The following is a 23,475-nucleotide window of genomic DNA, read 5'->3' as shown; positions in this document are numbered from 1 at the left end:
GTTCTTCATGTCAGCGTCTTAAGTAAAAGCCTGATGTGGCAGTTAGTCCAAAACAGGCTCTTTAGTCCTCCTAAAATTAGAGGTACAGGTATACGGGCAGACTTGAGAAGCAAATGTAGTGCTTCCTCCCCTCGAGTCACCTGTTGTCATCATCTGTTTGAAATATTTCTTCAGCCAGAGTAGTTCAGAGCTGGGATGTAATAAAGCAAAAGACCAAGCTACTGAATTTTCAGCTTTTATTAAAAAAAAAAAAAAAAAAGGACATCACATTTACATTACAGAATATTTTTAAACAAGGCCTTTTTTTTTAAAGCTTTAGATACCTAAAAAGTGTCTACATGATTCACACCTGCATGGAGCTTTGCAAATCACACAGTAGTCACCAAACAGCTATATTGCACAAAGATCCACACAATAACACACCGTTCTTAGCTTAGTCTACATTGTAAAGTGCTGTTTTGTAGGAAGAAACTTGTTCTGGAAAAATAAGTATCTGGATAGGCAAGTACTGCTGAACTGTATTTATGAAAGGTGACACTTCCAGTGTAGTGGAAAAAAATCTGACAGCGTGTTGTCAGTGCCTCTGACTGTTTCTTCATTTAGTAAGCGGAGAAAGCACCATAGAGTACTGTAAAGAATCCATCCCAAGTATTCAAGCAATACCAAATCATTTTTCAAACTCAGAATTCTGAGATAAATACAGACATAACAAAAGGTACATAAATGGTTACTGTAGCGGCAGTCTCTGACCAGTAGAATTGCATAGCAGAGCCTATCTTAATTGAATGTAAGATAAAGCTATAGCAGAAAGAAAAAAAACTAAATTTTTCTTACTTCTACATTCTCAAACCAGTAAAATTTAATCTTTTTTAAAACAGATGAGTTTGTGAGACTGTCATCGCGTCTAAGATAGTGTTCAATTTATGAGTATTTTAATGAAGTAAAAAGGTGACGTTGGTCCAGATGCTTATAAATCTAAATGAGGAACTGTAGAGTGCTACCCATGACATAAAACCTACAACTTAGAGCGGTTTCTGAAACAGAGGATTCATAAGTGATACATTTGTCTACGGAAGGAGATTTGGTCTGGGAACAACAAACCTGAAGGTTCAACCCTATAACCTACAGCTTTAAGCCGATACCGGATTTGGTAGGTGAACAGACCTACCAAATGGTGAATGAATGATGACTGTACAGAGGAAGAAGTCACAGCTACTGAAGAGCAAATCCCACCTCCTGGGTCTGTTTGACTGGTAGGCTCTCACACACAAAAATGTGAGTCTTCTAGGCAACAGAGTGTACTAACACGAAAAAGTCTTCTGTGCTTGACTAGCTAATTACGGTTTAATAAATAATTGAGTGAAAAAAAAAGTGGGAGGAACGATAAATTTTAAAAGCAGAAAGAGATTTGTTGTGTCTCACTACAACTGAAGTTGCTCCAAGATCTGGAAAATCAAGCAAAGAATAGGACAATGATGTTTGTGTTACCTATAAAGCTACTCAGGAACATTCGACTCTAGAAGTGACTGAAAAGCTGCAGGAGGCCCTCAGGAGTAACTGAACAGATAAACAAGAAGAAGAAACTCAACACTAAAAAATGGAAAATAACAAGAGGTGGAGAAACTCTGTGCACAGCTTGTTTATAACCAACCATGACGACCGTGTGGCAAATATTGCAGAATAAACTTTGTAAATGTCACTGCAACACACAGTATCAACCAAAAAGGCAAATATGGTTTTTAGGACTATGGAAAGAAGGAAACCCCAGAATTCTGTCGTTCTTCACAGCAACAGACTGTCTGTATGGAGGGGTCCTCCAGTCAGCCTCAGAAGACGAGAAGAGAAAGAGGAGAAGCAGGATGCTCACCAGGACAGAATGGCTTCCATCCAGCAAGATGAAACATGAAAGGGAGGACATAAAGGGAAAGAAAGGCTATGACAACCATTTACAAATATAAAAGACCTAAAGGATAATAAGCAAGGGACAATTTACCATTTCTCCTGCAGGAGAAAGTTCCAGAAGGTTCCCCTTGCTTCACATCTGATGCCTGGGACACCAAAGTGTTTCTCACACACGCATACAATGAAGCTGTGGAACACACTTCTGCACAACCTCACTAAGGCAGAAACATTTGCAGGCGAGACTCGGAGGAGAAGCTGCCCCTGCTGGGCCTTCCTAGACTCTAAAGAGCTGTTGTGCTCACCTCGGCACAGATGACTCTGCCAATTATCATTTCTGACAATTTCTTCTGAATGTGGACATCAGACAGAGGCTTTGGAGAGAGGACACTGGGAGGGGTGGACTCCAGGTCAGATCAGTAGGGACAGTTCAGACAGCAAAGCACAAAAAGGTTTTGCGTTATGACCTACATTCATTTAAGTGTATTGTGATTTTCAGGTCCCGTTTCATAGCTCTACAGCTGTATACATGTACTTATTAAGCATACTTCACACACATTCATCAAGATGCAACACTATCCCCAAATTAGAAAGCATATCCCCAAATTAGAAAGCACCAAGTATGTATTAGAAACATCCTTCACTTTAGATCCTCATTTTTCCACAACACAAGTTAACAGTGCAAGTACCCCGAAGTTTTTTTTACACAGATTTCTACAAACAGATGCAGTCCACCTCCACGCCCAGTACGATCAGCAACAGATCCTCCTGGAAGATATGTCAAAACATATGGAAGACAGGGAGGCCATTAGAAACAGCCAACATGGGTTCACCAATGGCAAATCATACCTGACTGATCTCGTGGCCTTCTGTAATGGAGTTGACTGCATCAGTGGACAAGGGAAGAGCTACAGATGTCACATACCTGGACTTCTGTAAGGCCTTTGATACAATCCCCACAACTTTCTTACCTCTAAATTTGAGAGATACGGGTTTGATGGATGGACTATTCAATGAATAAGGAATTGGCTGGATGGCTGCATCCAAAGAGTTACAGTCAATAGCTCAACGTTCAAGTAGAAACCAGCAACGAGTGGCATCCTTCAAGGGTCCGTACTGGCACCAATATTATATCTTCATTAACAACACAGACAGTGAGACACGAAACTGAGCAGTTCATTTGCTAGAGGGAAGGGATGACATCCAGAGAGACCTTGATAGGCTTGAAGAGTAGACCAACGCGAACCTCATGAGGATCACTAATGCCAAGCACAAGGTCCTGCATCTGGGTCTGGTCAATCCTCAGTATCAATACAGACAGGGGAGAGGAAGAGCTTATCTGTGGGTGGAAATTTTGACATGAACCGGCAATGTGTGCTTGTAGCCAACTGTATCCTGGGCTGCTGGGTGGCCAGCAGGGCAAGGGGGGTGACTCTCCCATTCTGCTCTCCCGAGACCCCACCTAGAGTAACGCATTATGCTCTGGGGCATCCAGTATAAAAACGGATGGAAGGCCTCTCCTGTGAAGAAAGGCTGAGAGAGTTGGGGCTGCTCAGCCTGGAGAAGAGAAGGCTTCAGGGACACTTCATTGTGGCCTTTCAATACATAAAGAGGGCTTAAAGGAAATGTGGAGAGAAACTTTCTACCAGGCCCTGTAGAAACAGGACAAGGGGCAACGGTTTTAAATTGAAAGTGGATTGATTTAGATTGCATATAAGGAAGAAAATTCTAACAATGAGGGTGGTGAGACCCTGGCATAGGTTGCCCAGAGAAGCTGTGGATGTTCCAACCCTGGCGGTGCTCAGTGTCAGGTTGGACAGAGACTTGAGCCACTTGATCTAGTGAAACATGTCCTTGACCATGGGGGTGGTTGGACTTGATGATCTTTAAAGGTCCCTTCCTATTGAAACTCTTCTGTGGTTCAGTGATTCTAAGAAAAAGAACTGTGATATAGCTTTTAACATGAGAGGAACAGAAATTTGAGGGGAGACATCTTTTAAGGCAGAAGTTGGGTCTCAAAACTTAATCAGTGCATTTTTAACATTCTTACTAAAAAAAACAATCTGCTACTAGATCAAAAAATTAACTTATAGAAACAAGTATTAAAAGAAATACCTGATTTTTTTAGAAGTTCACGTGTTATTACTCATGTCAATAACTCATTTGCTTTTGCATAAATACCAGTTACTATATTCACACATGCAAACTCTTCTGATTTTAGACTCTTAAGTCTGATGTTTAAGGTCAAATTGCACTTTATATAGTTTATATATCCTATAGTAAAAGCCCAGAAGAGTAAAGAAACTTACCATTAAGCCATCAACTATATGACACCAGATGTCAGAATTAAGAGCTCTAACTCACAGTCACATTAAAGGTATATGACATGCAATCAGATTCTATCTTACCCTTCTCTTTCCAAATACAATCCAAATATTCATCTGCAGTTCTGATTTCTCCCTGCATTATATTGTATTTTTGCAAACATTATTTTGTGCTGAAAGGCCCAATCCCTGCTGCTCAGGGGTTAATTGAAAGACATTTGATGCTTTAGAGGCATCCAGGCAGAATTCTTAAAAGCAGAATGGCAATCACACGCTGTCAGCTTTGACTTCATTAAATGCAAAACTGACTAGGTAAGGATTTAACTTACGTAAAAGGTAGATTTCTACCCCCAGAGAGTAATTTTGGTTGCTAGTTAAACTTCTTCCCTGCTTCCCCCGGGAAGAAATTCTGTGGAGAAAAGCATCGCACAGATCACACGAAAGGCAGGAGAGCTCCTGGAAGAACATTTCCCACTGGTGTGGGAAGTGTCTGGACTGTTTGTTCAAAAAAAAAGGTGGCCCAGAGGTCTGTGAGCAATACACAGCTATAATTTAATTAACCAGGACTGAAAACTCTGGTAGATTTCTTCTGTTCTCATCTTCCACCTCAGAACAGCAATAGGAAGAGATTACTGCACTAGATGTCGTCATTGTACTCCTCATACTTTTCTGTGACGGCTTCTTCCAGATGAACTGCCGCGCCACCCATTAAGGCAAATGCTGGGTACATCATGCCGGAACAGTCCACCTCGCACTCATAAAGGCATTTCATACGCCCTGCATCGTAAAACCCCACCCTGCCTTTGTCACAGTCGAGGCAGATGCCCAAGCATGACGGCAGGGGAAGGATTCTGCTTGCTGGATCCTTGGGAGCAGCAGGTGTCGTGGGAATAAAGAATTTCTTCATGCCTAAAGTGACCAGTGTGAAAGGCTGCGATGAGTCAAAGAAGGCATCTTCACTCCCACTGTCATGACCACTGTCTTGATCGTACCTAGAACAGAAAAACAATCATTTGCTTTTGTGAAATTCTCGAGTGGGATCAACGGTGCGAACTGGAGAAAATATTTTTGTCACATAGGTAACACTACACAATCACTTGCAACACCTTACAGGGTGAAAACATGGCTAAGCCAGGAGCGAGGGTGCATTAAGTCGGTGGTGAACACTCACTTGGACCACGACAAACAATTAGTAACAGCTAAACACTAATGAAGACAGAACCACCGAAGGCTTTCCGAAGAAGTGGATGTATCAAAATGTTCTCATGCTAGGCAATCATTAATGAATCTATAGCTACAGTAAATTACTTGAGAAGTAATGTAGTGATAATGAGTAATCATTAGACAAGATATGTTTATTTACATAATGTTAAACAACACCAGTAAATACATTTAGCATTACTGCTGTTCCATAAGTTTTCCTGCCAGTGCTGCACTACATTGTCTTTAGAATTTGCAGCACAAAATGTAGTGGTTTATGTTTTTTCTTTTTCTTTTTTTTTTTTTTTTTTTTTGAAGTGCTCTGCCTGGAAGCTTCCCTGAATGCATTTCCTAGATCTTACTGGGGAAAGTTTGTAGCCAGATTTGTTCAGCCTACATGCTTTTCCCCCCCACTTCTGTTCCCAGATGGAGACAGACCGGAGAAGGATACATTCTTCTGCGCAGGCAGCTCCTCAGTAGACTGGCATTTTTTGGGGGTGTTTGGGGGGAAACTGGATGTGTATGGTTAAAGGTTTTTAAGATACTTGTGTTGACAAGGAAAAACAAATCAGTTAATCGGATCCAAGTTTTCACTTTGCAAAAAGGCTCCATCTGACTTTAAACAGCTCAAGACGTTGGCATTTTTACACTTTCAGTGTGTTACACAGGAAGAAGCCGATACATTTGGTAGATTCCTGAAATAGTTAAGAGTCCCCAGGAGACCGCTGCCCAGTCTGCAGTTCCTAGACACAGCCAAGCTTACAAGAAATGTTTTGCTGGCTTGTTCCCTGTACTTCGACTTGTACGCAGTACCTCTCCCGCACTGTATACAAGCCTATAGCCTGGGATAAGCCAGCGACTTAGAATCTACCGTGACGCAAACCACAGCAAAGATACACAGATATGCACAGTGAATATTGTACCTCTGAACGGCCGCCAAACCAAGTATGCTAAGGGAATTAAGGCCAAGTTCCACTATTGACAATTAAGCATTGCTTCAGTCTTGCAACAGATATTTGGTTGTTTGGTTTTTCTTAACCTTCTTGCTGACATATTTTGCCATCTGCAGGAACCTGATTTCTCTCCTCAAAAAAAAGAAGAATGGACTTTGGACAAATAGGACTTCTTGCTGCCAATAGTAGGGGATGAAGAGCACAACCTGCTTACACAATATGCTTCGAGACACTTTCCACTGCTTAGGTTCACCTCATGTACTAATTGAGATCAGGCTATTCATCTATTTTTTAAAAGCCATGTTGTTATATAAAACATGTATTAAGCGAGAGTCTGTAGTTTACCTTGGGCTGGTCGTATCGTGGGTATTATGGAACAATTTCTGCATCTTGTTGCTAGAAACAACTCCCACTTTCACCAGGTACGAATAAGCTTCCACACGAAAAGCCCAGAAGTGCTTTCCTTTGGCAATTCCAGTGTCACCAATGATGTAATCCAGGGTTATGTAGCATCCGACCTGCATGCGCTCAGATCCCAACAGTAGTGGAAAACCAGCCCTGCTCTCCACAGATGTTCTTCTTGGGTTCAGCAGGAGGTGTTCACTGTTGTACCCACATTTGTCATCAAAAAGAAAGCTGAAAACTGAAAAACAGTATCCCCAAAAATTTCCTTAGTTAAGTATTTGTCTTTCTGTGGTTACAAACTATATTTTAAGACACACTGGCACTAGAATTTCTCACTTTTACAGGCTAACAGAAATATCATGCACACAAAACCAATCTCAATAGGCTACCTACTTAGCCTGTTTGTTAACAGTGCTTCTAAACATTTACACAACCAGTGACAGTATAACAGAAGCTGGGAGCTACCAGAAAACACCTACGGTCCTTAACACGGAGAGTTACGGATTCAGCACCTTGTGGACATAAGAAAACTCGATACCTGGAGCTGGAGGCGTACGCAAAACAACTTCTCTGCTCCAAGGGCTACAGATAGACCCTTTATATCCTCGAACTCTAAAGGCATAGCTGCTGTCATCATCAAGATCAGATATTACTTTGCTCTTGCCGTAAACTTCAACCTCCTTCCACGTCACACTGTCCTCTTCTCTATTAAGCTTGTGATATTCAAGAACAAAGACATCAGCCAAGTCTGTCTTCCCAGGGTATTCCCAACTGATCAGAGCTTTGTTGTACATCCTGCTCTGCTCTTCATTGATTTCTGGTATTTCTATACCTGGAATGTCAGAAATTGAGGAGAAAAAAACCTCAAAGTTAGAAACACTTCTTTATAGAATTGACTATACAATCCCTTTGTTGAATGTGCACTGGGAGCAAAAGATCAGAATCTGACTCACTGAGTTTAAGAATGCAGACGAGGATGGTTCTATTCATGGACTTATAATAAATCCTTTACTTTCTGTTTTTACTTTGGAAGCTATATTTACTTATGCTGGCAGCTAAAATGCCCATGTAAACACCTATTCTTCTCTGATATGAAATAAAAAGCTTCTAGAAAGATCTAATTCTATTTAACTACAATATTTTGGAAGTCAACGTCAACTGGTACTGAATGTGATGACATCCTAGCTTTTTTATCAAAGTTGAAGGTACTATTGCCATCAGGTAATGCCCTGTCCATCACAGAGAGAGAAGGGACAATGCAAGACACAAAACAGTCCCACAGCTGCAGACCTGCACAAGTTTTGCCTCTTTCCAGAGAAGCCCTTGAAGTGATAACTGGATAAAGACCTGATGCTTTCACAATTTACCATTGGAATGGAAGGACAAGACATCAAGGACCTCCTCTTGCTTGGCTATGTCCACTATAAAGTCTTCAAAAGTAGTTTCAGCGGCTGGCCGGAAGCTCTTCAAAGATTCAGTAGCTTTCTGGATTCTGAAAGCACAGAAGCAGAGGGATGGCAGAAGAGAGAAAAAGAATCCACATGTGTGCATTCCTTAAAATAAAAATGCTAAGTTTGGGTTTAAAAAAGTTCTCTTTCCTGATGTCTCCCAGGAAGTCTCTCTAGACAGAATGCAAAAGCAAAATTTAAAGGCCTTTTGTACATCAGTGAAAGGATAACGAACAGATAATCGTTCAGATGGCAGAGCATTTTAACAACTTAGGGCATAGTGTTCAAAGAACAAAATAAGTGGGAAGCGCTAATGGAGAACAATTAAGATCAAAGAGTTTAGAGCCAGAGGAGATTTGTTTGACTAACTTGCAAATACCCGGCACAACCTTTGAGCAATGGAAGGTGTTGGTGAGCTGAACCCAATCTCGCACCCTTCCACAGCAGTCCTCCTACGTGCTGTCGCAGAACTGAGCCCCTCCTGTGTGCAGCTGCTCAACTACTTTGTAATGCAGTAATTTCTACTGAACGGTAGTGGGACCAAATCTGAGGCTTCACAACACAAAGTACAGCATTCAGTACTTTGCTAGCATGTGTCAGAAGAATATGACTAACCAGACATCTTGGAACCATACCTGTACCTCAAACAGAAGATAATCAAGATACCTGACATGAAGTTGTTTTGCTGTTTGAACAAAACAAGATGGATCAGTTTCTTTAAGCACTTCTTGAGCATATCCTACAAGGCCATTATTTTCAAGAAGCCCCTGATATTCTTCTGTTTGCGTCTGCAATTTTTCCAGCCTTAAATTCTTAGAAGCTTCAATTGCCATAAGAGCTGCAGTTTTCTTCTCTTCCAAGACATGAAACAATTTCTCAAAGCTCTGAGTTGCTTCTTCTTTAGCTCTTTCACTATTGCACTACGAGGGAACAAAAGACATTTTAGACAGATTCCACAGCACCATGGCACTGTATAGAAACATACTCAAGGTTGTTCAAGATATCACAGCAATCTAGTCATCTGCTTGACAGATAAAACTAATGAGCTTTGTCATGTTCTTCAGCACTGAAAGTGCTATCAGTACTGCACCCAAGCCAGTAAGCATTTATTATCTTAATACAGAGAATGAACAGCAGGAAAGAAGAGCAGCAAAGTATTCCTCTGATTATGTCTCGAGTTATGCACGGCATTTGTCTATACAGCTCACGTAAGAGCACTGTAAAAGCAGGTCAGTTTCTGAAGACTTCATGCTCAAAAGCAAGGTGCTCTTTCACCTTCCTCAACCACCCTGAAATGGGTTTCCAGCCCAGTTTCTCATGCAAGCCTTCAGAGCCGCAGTGCCACCTCTGACTGGTGCCTTGGATAAAAGGAACTACACAGACACAATCCATATCAAGATACAGGCAAGGCCAAGAGCTCCTGCAGCTTCTGCCATCAAGTTTTTCAGCTTATATGCAAGCTCCCAGCTCTGACTCTTCTGCAGGGAGGTTTTGATTTAATTTGGACTTTACTGCAAGTAAACAGACAGTGTAAATTCTACAGTACCATTAATATACAAGAGCTGTATGTCTAACTCATCTTTGCGGTTAAAGCATCAAATAAGCATTATTTCAATTAAATTTACAGCAGCATGTAAAACTTAACTTCCCTCTATGTGTTGCCCAAATTTCCCACACTGTTGTGATTCGGTCTCAACACGTGTGATTCAGGACTACTGCAAACTGTTCACAAATTGATTTACTGGGTAACTGAAGAAGCCCATAGGATGTGAAACCCTTCACTGAAAGCAGTTCAAGTCTCCGCAGTGTCCCTGCCGGCGCCACCCCCAGACAACCCCCAAGCCACTCTCACCTCTGTTTCTTTCAGCAGCAGATCCAGCTGTGTGATGTGAGCTTTCACCTGGCTCTCCTTACTGATGAGGTAATCGATATCTTTTGAAAGTTTCTCCTGTTAAAATAAAACAGGAAGCTGGCAGAACAAGGGTATCCCACCCAAACTGACAACCAGTGCAGGCAGGTCATCCAGCTAGTGTTTGGTTTATCTAGTTATAAGGACAACAGCCCACCACCACTTATGAACAGCAATCGCACAGAGAGCTGCTCAGTGACCTGTGATGACTGTGCAGGGACATTAGGACACTGCTGTGACCAGGACTGGGAGCACAACCTCGACGGACAAGGGGCAACAGCCTCAGCTGTCTTATTATTCCCCAGCCACAGAAGTCACCCTCTCTTAGAATAGGAACACGAGGCTTCAGGACATTACTAAAACTTATAGAAAAGCCTTGTCAGTTATTACCTTATTTGTAGTAAGATTTGCTAGAAAAGAAAAAAAAAATGAGTGGTTCAAAGCATGAACTCCTCAGTGTCTCTGCACTTCCTTAGTTGCAGGAGTTAACAGCTGTACAGGAAAAGCCTTGCAAAGGGGCGAGGAGGCCAAGGGGCAGAAGGCAGGCAAGTCTGTTTCGGTTTTGTTTTTGTTTTTTTTTTCCATGAGCAAGACAGGAATAAAAAGAAGAAGAGGAGGAGGTAGTAGTAGCAATCATTCCTTAATAATTTTAATAACAAAGTTCACAAGTCTTCCCTGTTGTTTTGTGTTTAAGCGATGCAACTTAAGAAAGGAGGTCCCAACAGATACTTCAGATGCAAGTTCTTCAAGAGTATAGGCTAACTCAAGCCACAGGAACACCTATCGGAACATCTGGGGTAACAACTATATTCTAAAGCATTAACCGCTTCAGTCTTCTGCATCACTTAGTGCTGCTGTACGGTTGGTTAAATAAGGTGGAAACCCTTTCAAGGGGTTATGTTTCAAACCTCATAGGAAATATAGTTTAGTTCCTCAGACACGCAGTACGCCACGCTAACATTCACATTAACAGACGTTGCACAACAGCATGCCTCAAGCCTAGTTCAGTGTCCTCTAAACACACACCCTGGCTTCCTGCCAGACAGAGTCTGCCCTTACACCAGAAGCTCAGTAGTTTTCCCCTTCTTAAGGCCAGGTCTGACAATATTTACTTTTACCTTAAGGGTTTTGTAGGCAGTGCTCATGGTTGTTACTCTGTGGTTTGCATGACATCCACCCAGTTTACAAAGATGACAAACAGGTCTTCTGCAGATTTCACAATACATGTTCACTCTTTCCATTTCATGTTCCGGACACATCAAAATCTGAAAAATAAGAAAGCAGAGAGAATGTAGCTGTACTTCCGAAAACTGAGATGCTCAAAACTCATCAGAACACCCAATCTCCCCACAGCACTATCTGACTCCATCGGTGAATTTTTCATGTTCCACCTTTTCTATTTGTCCATGCCAGTGAAAGCCAGCAGATGAACACACTGTCACAAGGTTTATAGTAAGTAAACCGGTAGCAATATCTGTGTACACATCGCATAGACCCCATACTGCAATCAACCCTTCCGCTGATACCTGAAGCTGTTTGCACGCCTCAAGCTCCCTGTTCAGAGCTGTAAATGCAATACATAACACACCCACCCTGTCCAATTTAACTGTGTCCACATCAGCATCTCTTGAATCAGCTATGAATTGTTTCTTAATGCAAGAGTTGACATAATACTGTAATGATTTAAATCTAAGCGAGGTTCTGATCAGTCACACAGCCATCGCTCTTGGAGCAACAAACAAAATGCAGCCTCTGCTATCAGTCACAGTCATTTTAAAGACAAAAGGCTTCAGTGTTTCAGTTTTTCTGTCTGACTCCAATTACAATTCGTTCATTCAATTCCACTATCAGCTTAAACAGCACTGTGAAAAAGCTGGTGTCCTCTAAATATCATCTTTCAAAAACTGAAAATGTTGAATTAACTGCTCGAAGATGAAAAATAAAAAGTGCTGTTCAACTCCAAGCTCAAGCAACAGATAAAACCACCTAAAAGGGGAGCAGAGTGGTATGTTAAAAGAAAAAAATGCTTTGCCTCATTCCAGAGCACTGAAAGACAACATTTGGGTCTACTCCATGTTACCAAAGAAGAGGTCTTGAGAAAGCTTTTCGGTTTCATGTCAAGGAGAACAAGACAGCAATGCCAATAGTCAAGCATCATATTTTAACACTTAAACACACACACACAAATAGAGGAAAGGAAAAGTCACAAAAATAGAAAATTGTGAGTAGCATAAATATGGACATACTGAGCTAAAGCTGCAGACTATCTTCAAAACCAACTCTCAAGGCCCAAATGTTGTCTCAGGCTATGATGAAAAGCCCAGAGACACCAGTCTTACTAGCACCTTGGTGCCGAGACTGTCACTGAGCAGAATATGTGATAAGCTATCCCATCGACATGGACTGCTGGATTTCCACGGGAAGACTGCAGTCATGGTCTTAGCCAGTGAAGTACTTTTTCCACAGCAGCACACAGTCACACCTAACAGAAACCCACATATTTTCATTCATCTCCTTGTGGCAACAAGAATGGCAGCCTGCAATCTACAGACAGAAGAGTTCAGCAGGTTACTTTGCCTGGTTATTTTGAGAATTCAGGAACAAAAAGCCCAGTATGTGCTTCTCCCATCCCCACCACACACACGTTACAAAGTGCTCCCCAGTCTGGTTGTAAATTAAAGCAATGACTGGGAACATTGTTTAGGAGACTAGCAGACACTCCACACATTCAGTTCAGGTCTTAAAATTGCAGTGCAATGAAAAATGCATTTTTCTTTCTTTATATTAAGCTCAAACAGTCCTCAAAAAAAGTCTGTATTTGGCCACAGGTGAGATCAGTTGACTGTTGTTTGGAAGTTTTTCTACGAAGTAGATGTATCTACTGTTGTTTTAACTACACTATGTATTTCTCTGTTTTTTATTTTTTAACAGTACATCTGTCTTCTCATATAATTTTAAAAAAGTAAATCACACACGTGTGCACACACTTGATACATCGAGGTCAGGATGATCTAAACCACTTCTCCTTCTGCTCTGCTTCAACAGAATTCAGCTACTGACTTTTAAGTCCAAATTCAGTCTGCATTTGGTAGAATAACCTTTAAGAGTACACAAGGATGACTTTGGTATTTTTAAGTAGCAACACTGCAGCAGTGAGGGTTTAGATACTATCGAAGCAAAGTTTTTAAGGAGCTGCACAGCATTTTAGACCAAGAGCTGGAAGACAGCATGTAAGCTTTTACCTTACTCATTTATCCAATATAAGGACATTTCCCAAAGACAGCTGCATGCGAGTGCATTTTAAAGCACGTCAAGCTTTAAACCCATCAAGAACTTCTTATAAGTCGCACAGTAATCAAATCTACTTAATTTAATCAAAATTAATTGGGACTCCTTGAACACGAGCACTTCCAAGATCTGTGGCACCTCCAGTGAGGTTATCAGCAACAGGCATGCAGCAGGTGCTGGGACATTGAAACCTGCTGCGCTCCCTTCTTGAAGAGTTGGAAGCTGCATAGTTCCTCCTGTCGTGTAACTGAAATTCAATAAAGCATTGCCTTGTTTTGCACCATGCTTAGCATCAGCAGCAGTGCAGAAACGGCAAGTAAAAAACTTGCCATTACATTTTTCTCTTCTGCTATAGCTAAAAAAAATAACAGGCTGTAACAACAATAGAGACTCAAACACCGCTTTTTGCTACTGCTTGATGGGGAGAAGGAGGAAAGATGTTGGGTTTTGATGGATCAAGCTCAGGGGCAAAACGTCCAAAGGGAACCTGCCTTAAGGAGGCAAGGGGATGCCAGTTGTGTTGGATTTTTTAAGTTTACCACACACAGGCATCCTCCTTGACTCGACTTTTAGAGAAAAGGTCTGTCGTTGTACATGCCTAAGATCACTAAGTCTTCCAAAAAAACAGAAAAAAAGAAAGATCCAAATCACAATTCATAGAATCATAGAAAGGTTTGGGTTGGAAGGGACCTCAAACCCATCGAGTTCCAACCCCACTGCGATGGTCAGGGACATCCCACTAGATCAGGCTTCTCCAAGCCCCATCCAACCTGGCCTTGAACATCTCCAGGGAAGGGCAGCCACAACTTCCTGGGGAACCTTTTCCAGTGCCTCCCCACTCTGATGATGAAGAAATTCCTCCCTATGTCTAGTGTAAACCTGCCCCTCTCCTCAAATAACACAATCCACTGCCCAACTTAAAAAATCCCTCTTTTTAAGGTCACCTTCAAATGTACTCTCAATGTGTTCTTCAACAGCAACCACTTCAGCAACCAGAACAAAAGCTCATGGTTCACTCAATAAATATTATAACAGTAGCAGTCAATAAAGCAACAATGGTGGTCCTCAAAGCAACTACTATTGTGTAGTCTGCATAAGCTGTATGTAAATGCCTCAAACCACATTCTGTAGGATACGGTATACCTACCTTGGGTCTGAAGTTGGTGGTTGGTCCTACATATTCATGCTGGGCTTTCGCAGTTCCCCAAGGATGGTGCATTTTGAAACACTCATTGCAATAGCTTGCACTGCAGTCCAAGCAGCTCTTTGTGGACTCTTGAGGTGGAGGTTTGCAGAAATCGCACATGATAGCAACAGCTGCCCTGGCTGCCTGTCTGTATCTTTCCACAATGGTTTCCAAAGTGACATTGCGAAATAAGCCATTCATGCCACGTTCTCCAAGATCAATATCCCGCTGGCAACCCGGACAAGGAAATAGAGTCGATCTAGGAGTCAGTGAATTGCGTTTTCTGCCTGTATAGATACCAAATCCTGATTTAGGAGGAGCATAAACAGAAGAGGTTCAGATTTTAAAGGGAGAAGCACAGGAATTTACGAACCAATCCCAAACTATCATAGCACATCATCCAAAACAGTACAACACCAAATCATATGCAGCCTGCCAAGCCAAAGAGAATACATTTGCCATGAGATGACAGCATAATGTCCGGGTCCAGAGGACATGACTACTACTCTAAGACTTAATTGTATGTCAAGACAAATTTAGCTGGTCCTATCCTACCTTCTTCATCTAACTGCAGCCTTCCAAAACACTAAACAGTAAACCTTCTGGAAATCAGTTGGTTTTAGGTCAACCGGCTGCCCATACAGAAGCAAAAGCTTCATAATATACTGAAGTGAGAGATGCTTGTTCCCTGAGCAAGACTAGTTACTCCCAGACAAACACAGCCAGCTAGGATCTCCCTGAAGTTTGCTTTGGCTAAATCAAATTTATTTGGCTTATTACAAGAGGCGGCATAGAAAAATAAAGAGGAAAACAAGAGAACTAGATATTACCAGTATGAAATCGCAGCCAAATCATTTAGTTAAAAAACGTAGAGGCTGACTTGGACACTGCTGAATGGCCTTGACAGAGAAGGGCTGCTAAGTAAGACCCACACAACAAAGGGGATACCGAGATGGTTATGTCTGGGAGACTGCTCTACCCTGAACTGGGGAACCACAGACACGCATAGTTACACGGGGCATGTCTATCTCTTTTCATTTCAAAACGGGACAGCAGAGAAGATGCTCTCCTAACAAACAGCAATGCAGAAATTTCCCCTCCTCTCTAAAATAAAGCGATCAAAGGCTCCAGTAAAGCTGCAAGCCTAAGGAGCCCTTGCAGCCTGCTCAAGAGGATCGCTCACACAGACCCAAACACCATTTACAGGGTAATGTTCTTGAGGCTGTCGACCAGGGAGTGCATCCCCACCTCTCACTCAGGAGCCCACAGGGCACAACTGTCACAAAGCATCCTTTACGTATTTCTGAAGCAGGCTAAGCCAGTGTTCACACTTAGCATGTGGTCCCTCAGCTTCTCCTTACAAAGAAACCCAAAAAAAAATCCTCTGTAGCGGGACCATGGTTTTAAGATCCCTTTGAGAGGACTGCATGTTGGCATAACTAACAAGTGTGTAAATGAAAGTATGACCTAAAGCAAAATTCTTAGTATTGAAATTTGTTCTTCTTCAGAAAGGGAAATTTCTTCTCATCTGCATTTAATGCATATGGTCCCATCGGAAACATTGATACTTCATTTCTTTTTTAAGAGCCCTGTGATGCTATCCTAAAGACACTTGCTTTGTGTTCTCCCCTGTGACTGCTTCTCCCGACTCCAAAACCTCCTTTCCTATCATGCCCTTTCCAGTCTCTTTAATAAAAGAAAAAAAGAAAAAAAAAAGAAACAACACTCCCATAAGGAATTAGTTCCTTTAAAATTTGAGATGTGCCCCATGGTAGTTACGCATGAAAGTCACAATGAGAGCACGAATAACTGTACAAGCCAGCAGTCTCAAACTCAGCTGTCTAGTTCCTTTTGTAGGTTCTGGGGAGAACAACTAGACTGCATTTACAGAACAGCACGGGTGACACAAGGCACCGGTGTGTAACGCTCCGTCTAAGGGAAGCAGAGATTTATTTTCTTATTTTATTTTTTTTTTAATACTTACTTGACGTGAATTAATTACCCAAACTGCACGTCCTGCAGTACCTGTAACTTGGCACACACAGCAATACACACATGCAATGCACAGCAACAGCAGTGAAACGCAAACTGTATTTCCAATGTCTACTCCAAGCTAGCACTGCACACGGGAACACAGCGAGGTCTTCTACACAGACTTCTACAATGGCCTAAACAAAAGGATGATTCTGCATGCAGTGCCATGCACTCAACAGCTACAGGAAGGGATGTGGAGTACTTACATTTGCCAAAACTAATAAAATAATGATATAGCGTTGTACGTACAGGGACTGCCTACGAGCAGTATGCTACAGCTGAGAGCAAGCAATGACAAAGCAAGATAACAAGGAAAAGAAAACCAACCAAAAACATGGTGCAGTGGTCAAGTTTAAAAATATAATCTGAAATTCGTATCCAGTAGCATGCTTTTCAAGTCTGGCCCAAGCGGCTCAAGTGTGGAAGGGGTGTTTGTTTAACTCAAAGGTGAGTTCAGCTGCATCCCAATGGAGGCCTTTCATTCTGCCCATGGTGGACTGAAACAAGACCATCGTCATGAGCCATGCTCTGTGAAGACTGGTGACACTCTGCTTATGGAAAACAATCCAGTAGCAAGCAAGTCCTGCGCACTTCAGATGTCTCATCCCTTTTTCTTGACCGTGCTCTGAGAGCCTAGGGTTGGCTTTTCTCCCTTGTTTTAAACCCTGGAAGTTTACTTCCTAAGCTTCTTGGTGTGCTCAGTACTTAAAGCATGGAAACATTCTCTTTTTGCTTAAAATACTAACACGCATGAGAATTACAAGATTTCTACACTCGTATTTTAAAAAGAAAGCACTAAGGTAGTGATAAATTACTTTAAACACTACCTTTCCTACCTGTCTTATTTCCAGTTCACCAAAACTGAATTCTGCTGATACACAAAAAAAACACCCAAAAGAAAACAAAACAGAGCAGCAAAGGTCATGGATTTTGTAGACATATTTGTAGAGAAACTTAGGTCCTACCTATATTCTGTTTTACAATTTGCCGATCTGATTTACAATAAACAAGTATACATTCAATGAAATATTAGGAATCATCACAAAAGGTCTTCCACTGTGGTTTCCAAACAGACTGCTCCGCTTGCAATGAACAGCTCAATCAGAAGCTAAAAAGTAGCACAACATATGCTCGTGCTCAGATTCCAAACTCACAGATTTACAGACTGCAAAGACTCAAGTCAAAAAGCAGTCTTTTAAGTGCAATGTTTGAAAGTCCTCTTCCCAAGGAGAGGTTACCAACTCCCACACTGCTGAAAAGCTCAGCCTAAAGCTTATGGTTTGCAAAAGGGATTAGACATCTTGAAGGCTAAACTGTGTTTTCCAAGTAAACAGCATCGCCAGAATTCTATGGTTATGGAAGACATGGAAGTTCAATATGTGAGAGTTTAAAAAAGTAAAAATTTTAAAAGTCAACTGGATTCTCAAAAACGTTTTTTAAAAAAATATAAATGAATATTGCCACTTCCCCAAACTCAGTTAATGCTTTATCTGGATTTTTAGGAAGAAAGCATAAAAGTGCATGAGAGAACTCAGCAGCTGGAATACATAATTTCCAAATACTTTAATCTTCCCCAAATCAAGTGTGCTTCCTGCAAAAAGAGCAATAAAGGAGACCTTTCCAAGAGCTCTGACAGTGTCCTACTGTATCTTTGTTTTATGACACTTTCAATGTGCAATTGAGGCAATTTAAACTTCCCCTCCCAATTAGCTGCTGCTTTTTCCGCTGAGTGTAAAATTCTGACTTCAGTTCATGTCTTTCTTGAAGGGCTCAATATTCCTATGGATAGCTCATTTGCCCATCAATATTATGGGAGTATGGAGTTTTGAGGATTTTTTTCAGGTTTGACAGAGCATCACATCAAAAAATAAATATTTATGTTAACAAGCCTACACAGTGGCTGAGATGCTCAGACTAGCTCAGTTTTGGAAACCAGATGCACTTAAAAACAAAGAGACATTGGCTATCCTTCCACCCAATTGCGTCACTAAGCATGCCAAACATTACAAGTGTTATTAATTTAAAATACTTAGTTTTCCCTTTATATCCATGTGCCAAGCTAAATTGCCAGAGCCAGAACTACCCGCTTGGATTAACATGGTGTAAATTTCAATCTGCTTCTCTTTCAAAATAAGCAGACTCAGATATGATGAAGAACAAGTATTACCTCCTATTTAAAAGCCATGGCCAACCATGACCTCCCAATGTTGCAAAGATCAATCCAATAATTACTTCACTATCAGCAAACAGCGGTCTTACTGAAACTAGAGCATGAAAACTCATGAAAATTAAGAAGTAGGGGGTGACGGGTTTTTGCTTTAAAGTGAAGATAGAACGTGCAGTTTTGCACCCATCAATGTATGTTCAGTCATGCATAGATGCAAGGAAAAAAACCACAATCCAACCTTTAATTGAATTCCAGTCCAGTTGACCTTTAAGTCAGTGTTAAACAGAATGAAAAGCTTTCCTTATAGAAGTCCTTTGCTGTACCTTTGTTCATTCAAAAGCCATTTTGTGGACTTGACCACTGACAAAAAGCTATATGCTAACCAACAATATTTAACTTGAGATCTAAATGCTAGGCTATCTCTAGCCAATACAAGAAGTGAAGCATTTCTACCTCTCCACCCAAAAGACCTCCTCTGTGAGGCTGTAAACAATGAACAGAAAGCTGTTTAGAAATCAAAAAATGAGTTATACCATTGGTTTACAATGGTTCAAACGAAAAGCATCAACTGTTTTCTCTCCTGCGGCTGTTAAACTACTGCAGGGCTGAAAGGCAAGAATGTTTAATTTCCTAGCACACGAAACAACTGCAATATTTATGCAGAACAGAAAGAGGGAGAAAGACGATTCGGGTGGGTTAGGAAGGGTTATTTTCAACACTCAGTTTCTGCATTATCCCTCAATGCTGCACAAGTGTCAACATAACCACATTACATGCTTTAATTACATCAACATTGTAATCACACTAACATTACAGAAAACAGATTAGCAATAAGAAATACTATTTATTTTCCTCTTATATGCAAAATGGTTTTTTTTAAGCAAAAAGTATTTTATATACACCATAAAGTGTTTTTTTTTTAAAACCAACACATCTGATTTTTAAAAGCACACACTCCATTTCAACTGAAAAATAAAGAGTTCCAGCCTTGTTGCTTAAAGATAGATTGTCTTTGTAAATGTAAGATGGGTGTGCACAACAAATACAGAACACAGAATGTAGACCGGTTCCTTCTGACATCTCAGGAATTTAAATGGCAAAATAATTTAAAATAGTTTATCGTCCCCGTGGAGATAGGAGGGAGTCCTTAAGTGATAAAAAAGAAAAAGAAGAAACCCACGGTAGGAGGAAGGTGGTGTATATACTTTCAAATATAATAGTAATTTTTTGACAGTGGCGTGCCCGGCACAAAGCTACCAAAAATTCCAGTTGTTTTTTGTTATACATATGAGGGCCCACTTGAGGTGTTTTCCTGTATGTTTTCTCTCTTATGGAGTGATTTTATTACAAATTCTCCTAAGGAACACAAAACAAATTAGGCACAGGCAACGCACTCCAGATACAAGATGAGAATTCTAAAAATGTGAGTTGCAAACTGGCTGAGCGTTACTGGTACCAAATGTCTGAGAGCAAATCTTACACCCTCACATACAAATGGGGCTATATTGCCTGTAGCATTAGAAACAAAGACAGTATAACCTCAAAGTCCAAACGCATTCTGTGGAGTTCCCATTTCCATATGCTTTTCATTTTGCAAATTTGAACTGTCTGAGATGATAATTCTCCTGTGATGTGCACCTGCCCAAGGCTCTTTGGGGAAAAGGGGGGAAGAGTCTATTATTTCCAAGTCCCAACACTATCTTGTTACTTATAAAACAGGTACAAAGTCATTAGGAAAGCGTTCATCTGCCTCTACCAGCAGGTCAGGTGAGGAGGTAATACCCACCATTCCCATCAGTTTGGCGGGATGGTGGCGTACTGCTGTAGATTTGAAGGTTACAACCCCTGCAACAAACTGCGTGAATATATCTTGGGGAGATAGGAGTACTAAGAACGGGTCTGTCTTGCCCTGTTCTTAAGTACCTAATGAAACAACACACTCTAGATCTTACGAGAAGGGTGGCCAACAACTACGACAGCACCGCGAACTGAAGTCTGCAAATCCAGTAGTAATTAAATGCCAGAAGGGTTCCCAGAGGAGCTCTGCCTCCACCGTGCAAGGGGCACACTTTGCCACGGCATCGCACGTGGGCCACGGCATGCTAAATCGCTGTTTCTACTGCCTGATGGAAAGCATGCTGCAGGGCAACTTTTAGAGGCACATCATTCCCAGAAAACAGTGCTAATTTAAATTAACTAGCCGTTTGGCCTGTGGATTCCCTCAAGTCAGGTTAGCCTCAACCAACCAAGCTACACAACACAGGATTCGCTTATTAAACCAACTTGCAAGGGCACCAGTACTAACAACTCCAGGGCTGTTTAAAAAAAGCCAGCGAAATAAAACATTTGAACTTTGAAAACTAGGAAGGGGAAGCTGAACATTAGTAATATATGAAACGCAAGAGACAGCTCTGGGGTTTGTCTTGTGGCTGACTCTTCCAGACTACTGCAGAGCGTGGTTTTAAAGTGGGTAATTCTGTCAGAAGGAAGCCTAAAAGCCAGGATGAGGTTTCTTTCAAGTACTTTCAATGTGTCTGTGTAAAAGCAGAACAACTCTTCCGTGTATTACACAGATGGCTGTAGTGTGACATCACAAAGAGTATGAGGAGTCCTACAGCCAAGTGCTGCTAAACCTTCAAGCAGACTACACTGAAAGAGACTGTTAGCGCAGTCTTCTTACAGTCCTTTAGTCCTCCAATTCTGCAACCACGCCATCATCATCATCTATGGAAAATGCTTTATTGTGAGCACAGTTAAACAGGAAGGACAAAACTATCACTTGCAAAGTCTGCAGAGGCTCAGAAGGAAGCTGGAACTACTGAATTCAGGCTGGATGAAACCTGAGAGAACCACCTCAACAGTACTATTGACAGGCAATAAGTTGCTTGAATCTACATCTTGACGCTATTGAACGTGATGCTACTGTATCTCCATGTAACTGAAATACAGGAGTAAACAAACACAATGGTTACAATGATTAACAAGATGCCACAAACACAAATAATTTTATAAGAAATAAAGTGCATTTTCCTTAAAAATATTCCGATTGTTCCTGCCACAGAATGGACAAGGCTTGCACTATCCCTAAGTCATCTCTTTAACTGCAACAGGAGTACTGGGAACACATGTTACCAATGCAGATATCGTTCAACTCAAGTTAGTCCGATACATAAAATTAGGAAAACACGCAAAAAGACCTGATACGTACCTGATCTACTAATCCTGTCAATTCTGTCCATGCTAGAAGAAGAGATCTTAATTCGAGGGCTACTCTGATTAGAAGATTCAGAACCTCCATCGCCAAAAGAGTCTTCAAATGCAAAGAGTATTTCTTTCATGCATTTGTGACATATATTGTGCTGGCAGGGAAGGATGAGCGGATGGGTAAATAATTCCTTGCATGCTGGGCAGATGAGCTCTCGTTCTATACCCTTAATGGCAACCTTCATAAAAGAAAGAAGGAAAAACAAGTGTAAGCGCAGAAAACGTGAGCCAGCAAGGCTCATCACACAGCTTTTGTGTCAGCCTGTCAAAACGTGAACCCCAGCTCTGCAGAATAATGGTGGCGCACAGTTTTGGGTGGTTTGAGGCACCTCTGGGTGACACTGGAAACAAATCTCAATTAACATTTATGAAAGCAATGACAACGTTCGCTTCAACCGAAACCACGGCTGCCAGTCGGCAAACGCGGTTCATCGCTAGGTCATGTCTGCATTGCAGGGGAGGAAGGGAGAGGAGGGGAGTAGTCTTAATTCCACCCAAGGACCCAGAGAAAGAAAAGCCACCGCGCTTCTTAACCAACGGCAGCCGTGCAGTTAACTCGGGTCGCTTTACAAGAAGGGGGGAAGGAAAGAAAAAGATAAAAAGAGAGACTGAAGTGTCAGACTGCTTAAACAACAGCCTTCCCTGCCCGGTAATTCACAAACACGGGTGGAAGCCGCTCTGACTCCACCGGGAGCGCAGTTCGAGTCGCCAATACTGTTAATGCTTAAGGATGCGGTGCACAAAGCAGAGCCCGTGTGGCCGTGTGGTCATGGACCGCCCCGGGAGCGGGGACACCGCGGCGCAGCATCAAGTGGCCACGGGGAACGGAGCCTCCTTCCCCATCCCCGCCCGCACCCCCGCGCCCCCCGGGACAGGGGGACCGCATCCCCGGGGGAGAGAGGGACCCCATCCCCGGTCCCCATCCCTGGAGGGACAGAGGGACCCCATCCCCGGTCCCCATTCCCGAGGGGACAGAGGGACCCCATCCTCGGTCCCCATCCCTGGAGGGACAGAGGGACCCCATCCCCGGTCCTCATCCCCGAGGGGACAGAGGGACCCCAACCCTGGTCCCCATCCCCGGAGGGACAGAGGAACCCCATCCCCGGTCCTCATCCCTGGAGGGACAGAGGGACTCCAACCCGGGACCCCATCCCCCGGGGGACAGAGAGACCCCACCCACGTCCTCATCCCCGAGGGGACAGAGGGACCCCATCCCCGGTCTCCATCCCTGGGGGACAGATGGATCCGAAACCTGGAACCCATCTCCCGGGGAACAGAGGGACCCCAATCCTGGCCCTCATCCCCGAGGGGACAGAGGGACCCCATCCCCGGTCTCCATCCCTGGGGGACAGATGGATCCGAAACCTGGACCCCATCCCCCGGGGAACAGAGGGACCC

At 42.3% G+C, this 23,475-nt stretch overlaps 1 protein-coding gene across 4 annotated transcripts in view; it reads right to left on the bottom strand.

Moving 5' to 3' along the window:
* Positions 1-265: 265 nt before the first annotated feature.
* TRIM36 (tripartite motif containing 36) overlaps positions 266-23,475 on the bottom strand; it is a 32,324-nt gene continuing 9,114 nt past the window's right edge. For 2 of the 4 annotated variants that reach the window (XM_054055181.1, XM_054055183.1), the window contains exons 2-11: positions 22,022-22,256; positions 19,267-19,296; positions 14,574-14,917; positions 11,257-11,403; positions 10,082-10,177; positions 8,896-9,149; positions 8,149-8,273; positions 7,320-7,613; positions 6,722-7,019; positions 266-5,215 (exon numbers count right to left, since the gene is read on the bottom strand). In XM_054055181.1, coding sequence (XP_053911156.1) covers positions 4,861-5,215; positions 6,722-7,019; positions 7,320-7,613; positions 8,149-8,273; positions 8,896-9,149; positions 10,082-10,177; positions 11,257-11,403; positions 14,574-14,917; positions 19,267-19,296; positions 22,022-22,256 — 2,178 coding nt within the window. In that variant the 3' untranslated portion in view covers positions 266-4,860. The remainder of the gene's footprint in view (positions 5,216-6,721; positions 7,020-7,319; positions 7,614-8,148; positions 8,274-8,895; positions 9,150-10,081; positions 10,178-11,256; positions 11,404-14,573; positions 14,918-19,266; positions 19,297-22,021; positions 22,257-23,475) is intronic. The other 2 variants (XM_054055182.1, XM_009557522.2) reach the window with 2 other exon arrangements.

The sequence above is a fragment of the Cuculus canorus genome, chromosome Z, assembly GCF_017976375.1.
Source record: "Cuculus canorus isolate bCucCan1 chromosome Z, bCucCan1.pri, whole genome shotgun sequence".
Lineage (NCBI taxonomy): Eukaryota > Metazoa > Chordata > Aves > Cuculiformes > Cuculidae > Cuculus > Cuculus canorus.
Note: the sequence above shows the minus strand (reverse complement) of the source record. Positions and strands in the feature narration are given on the sequence as shown.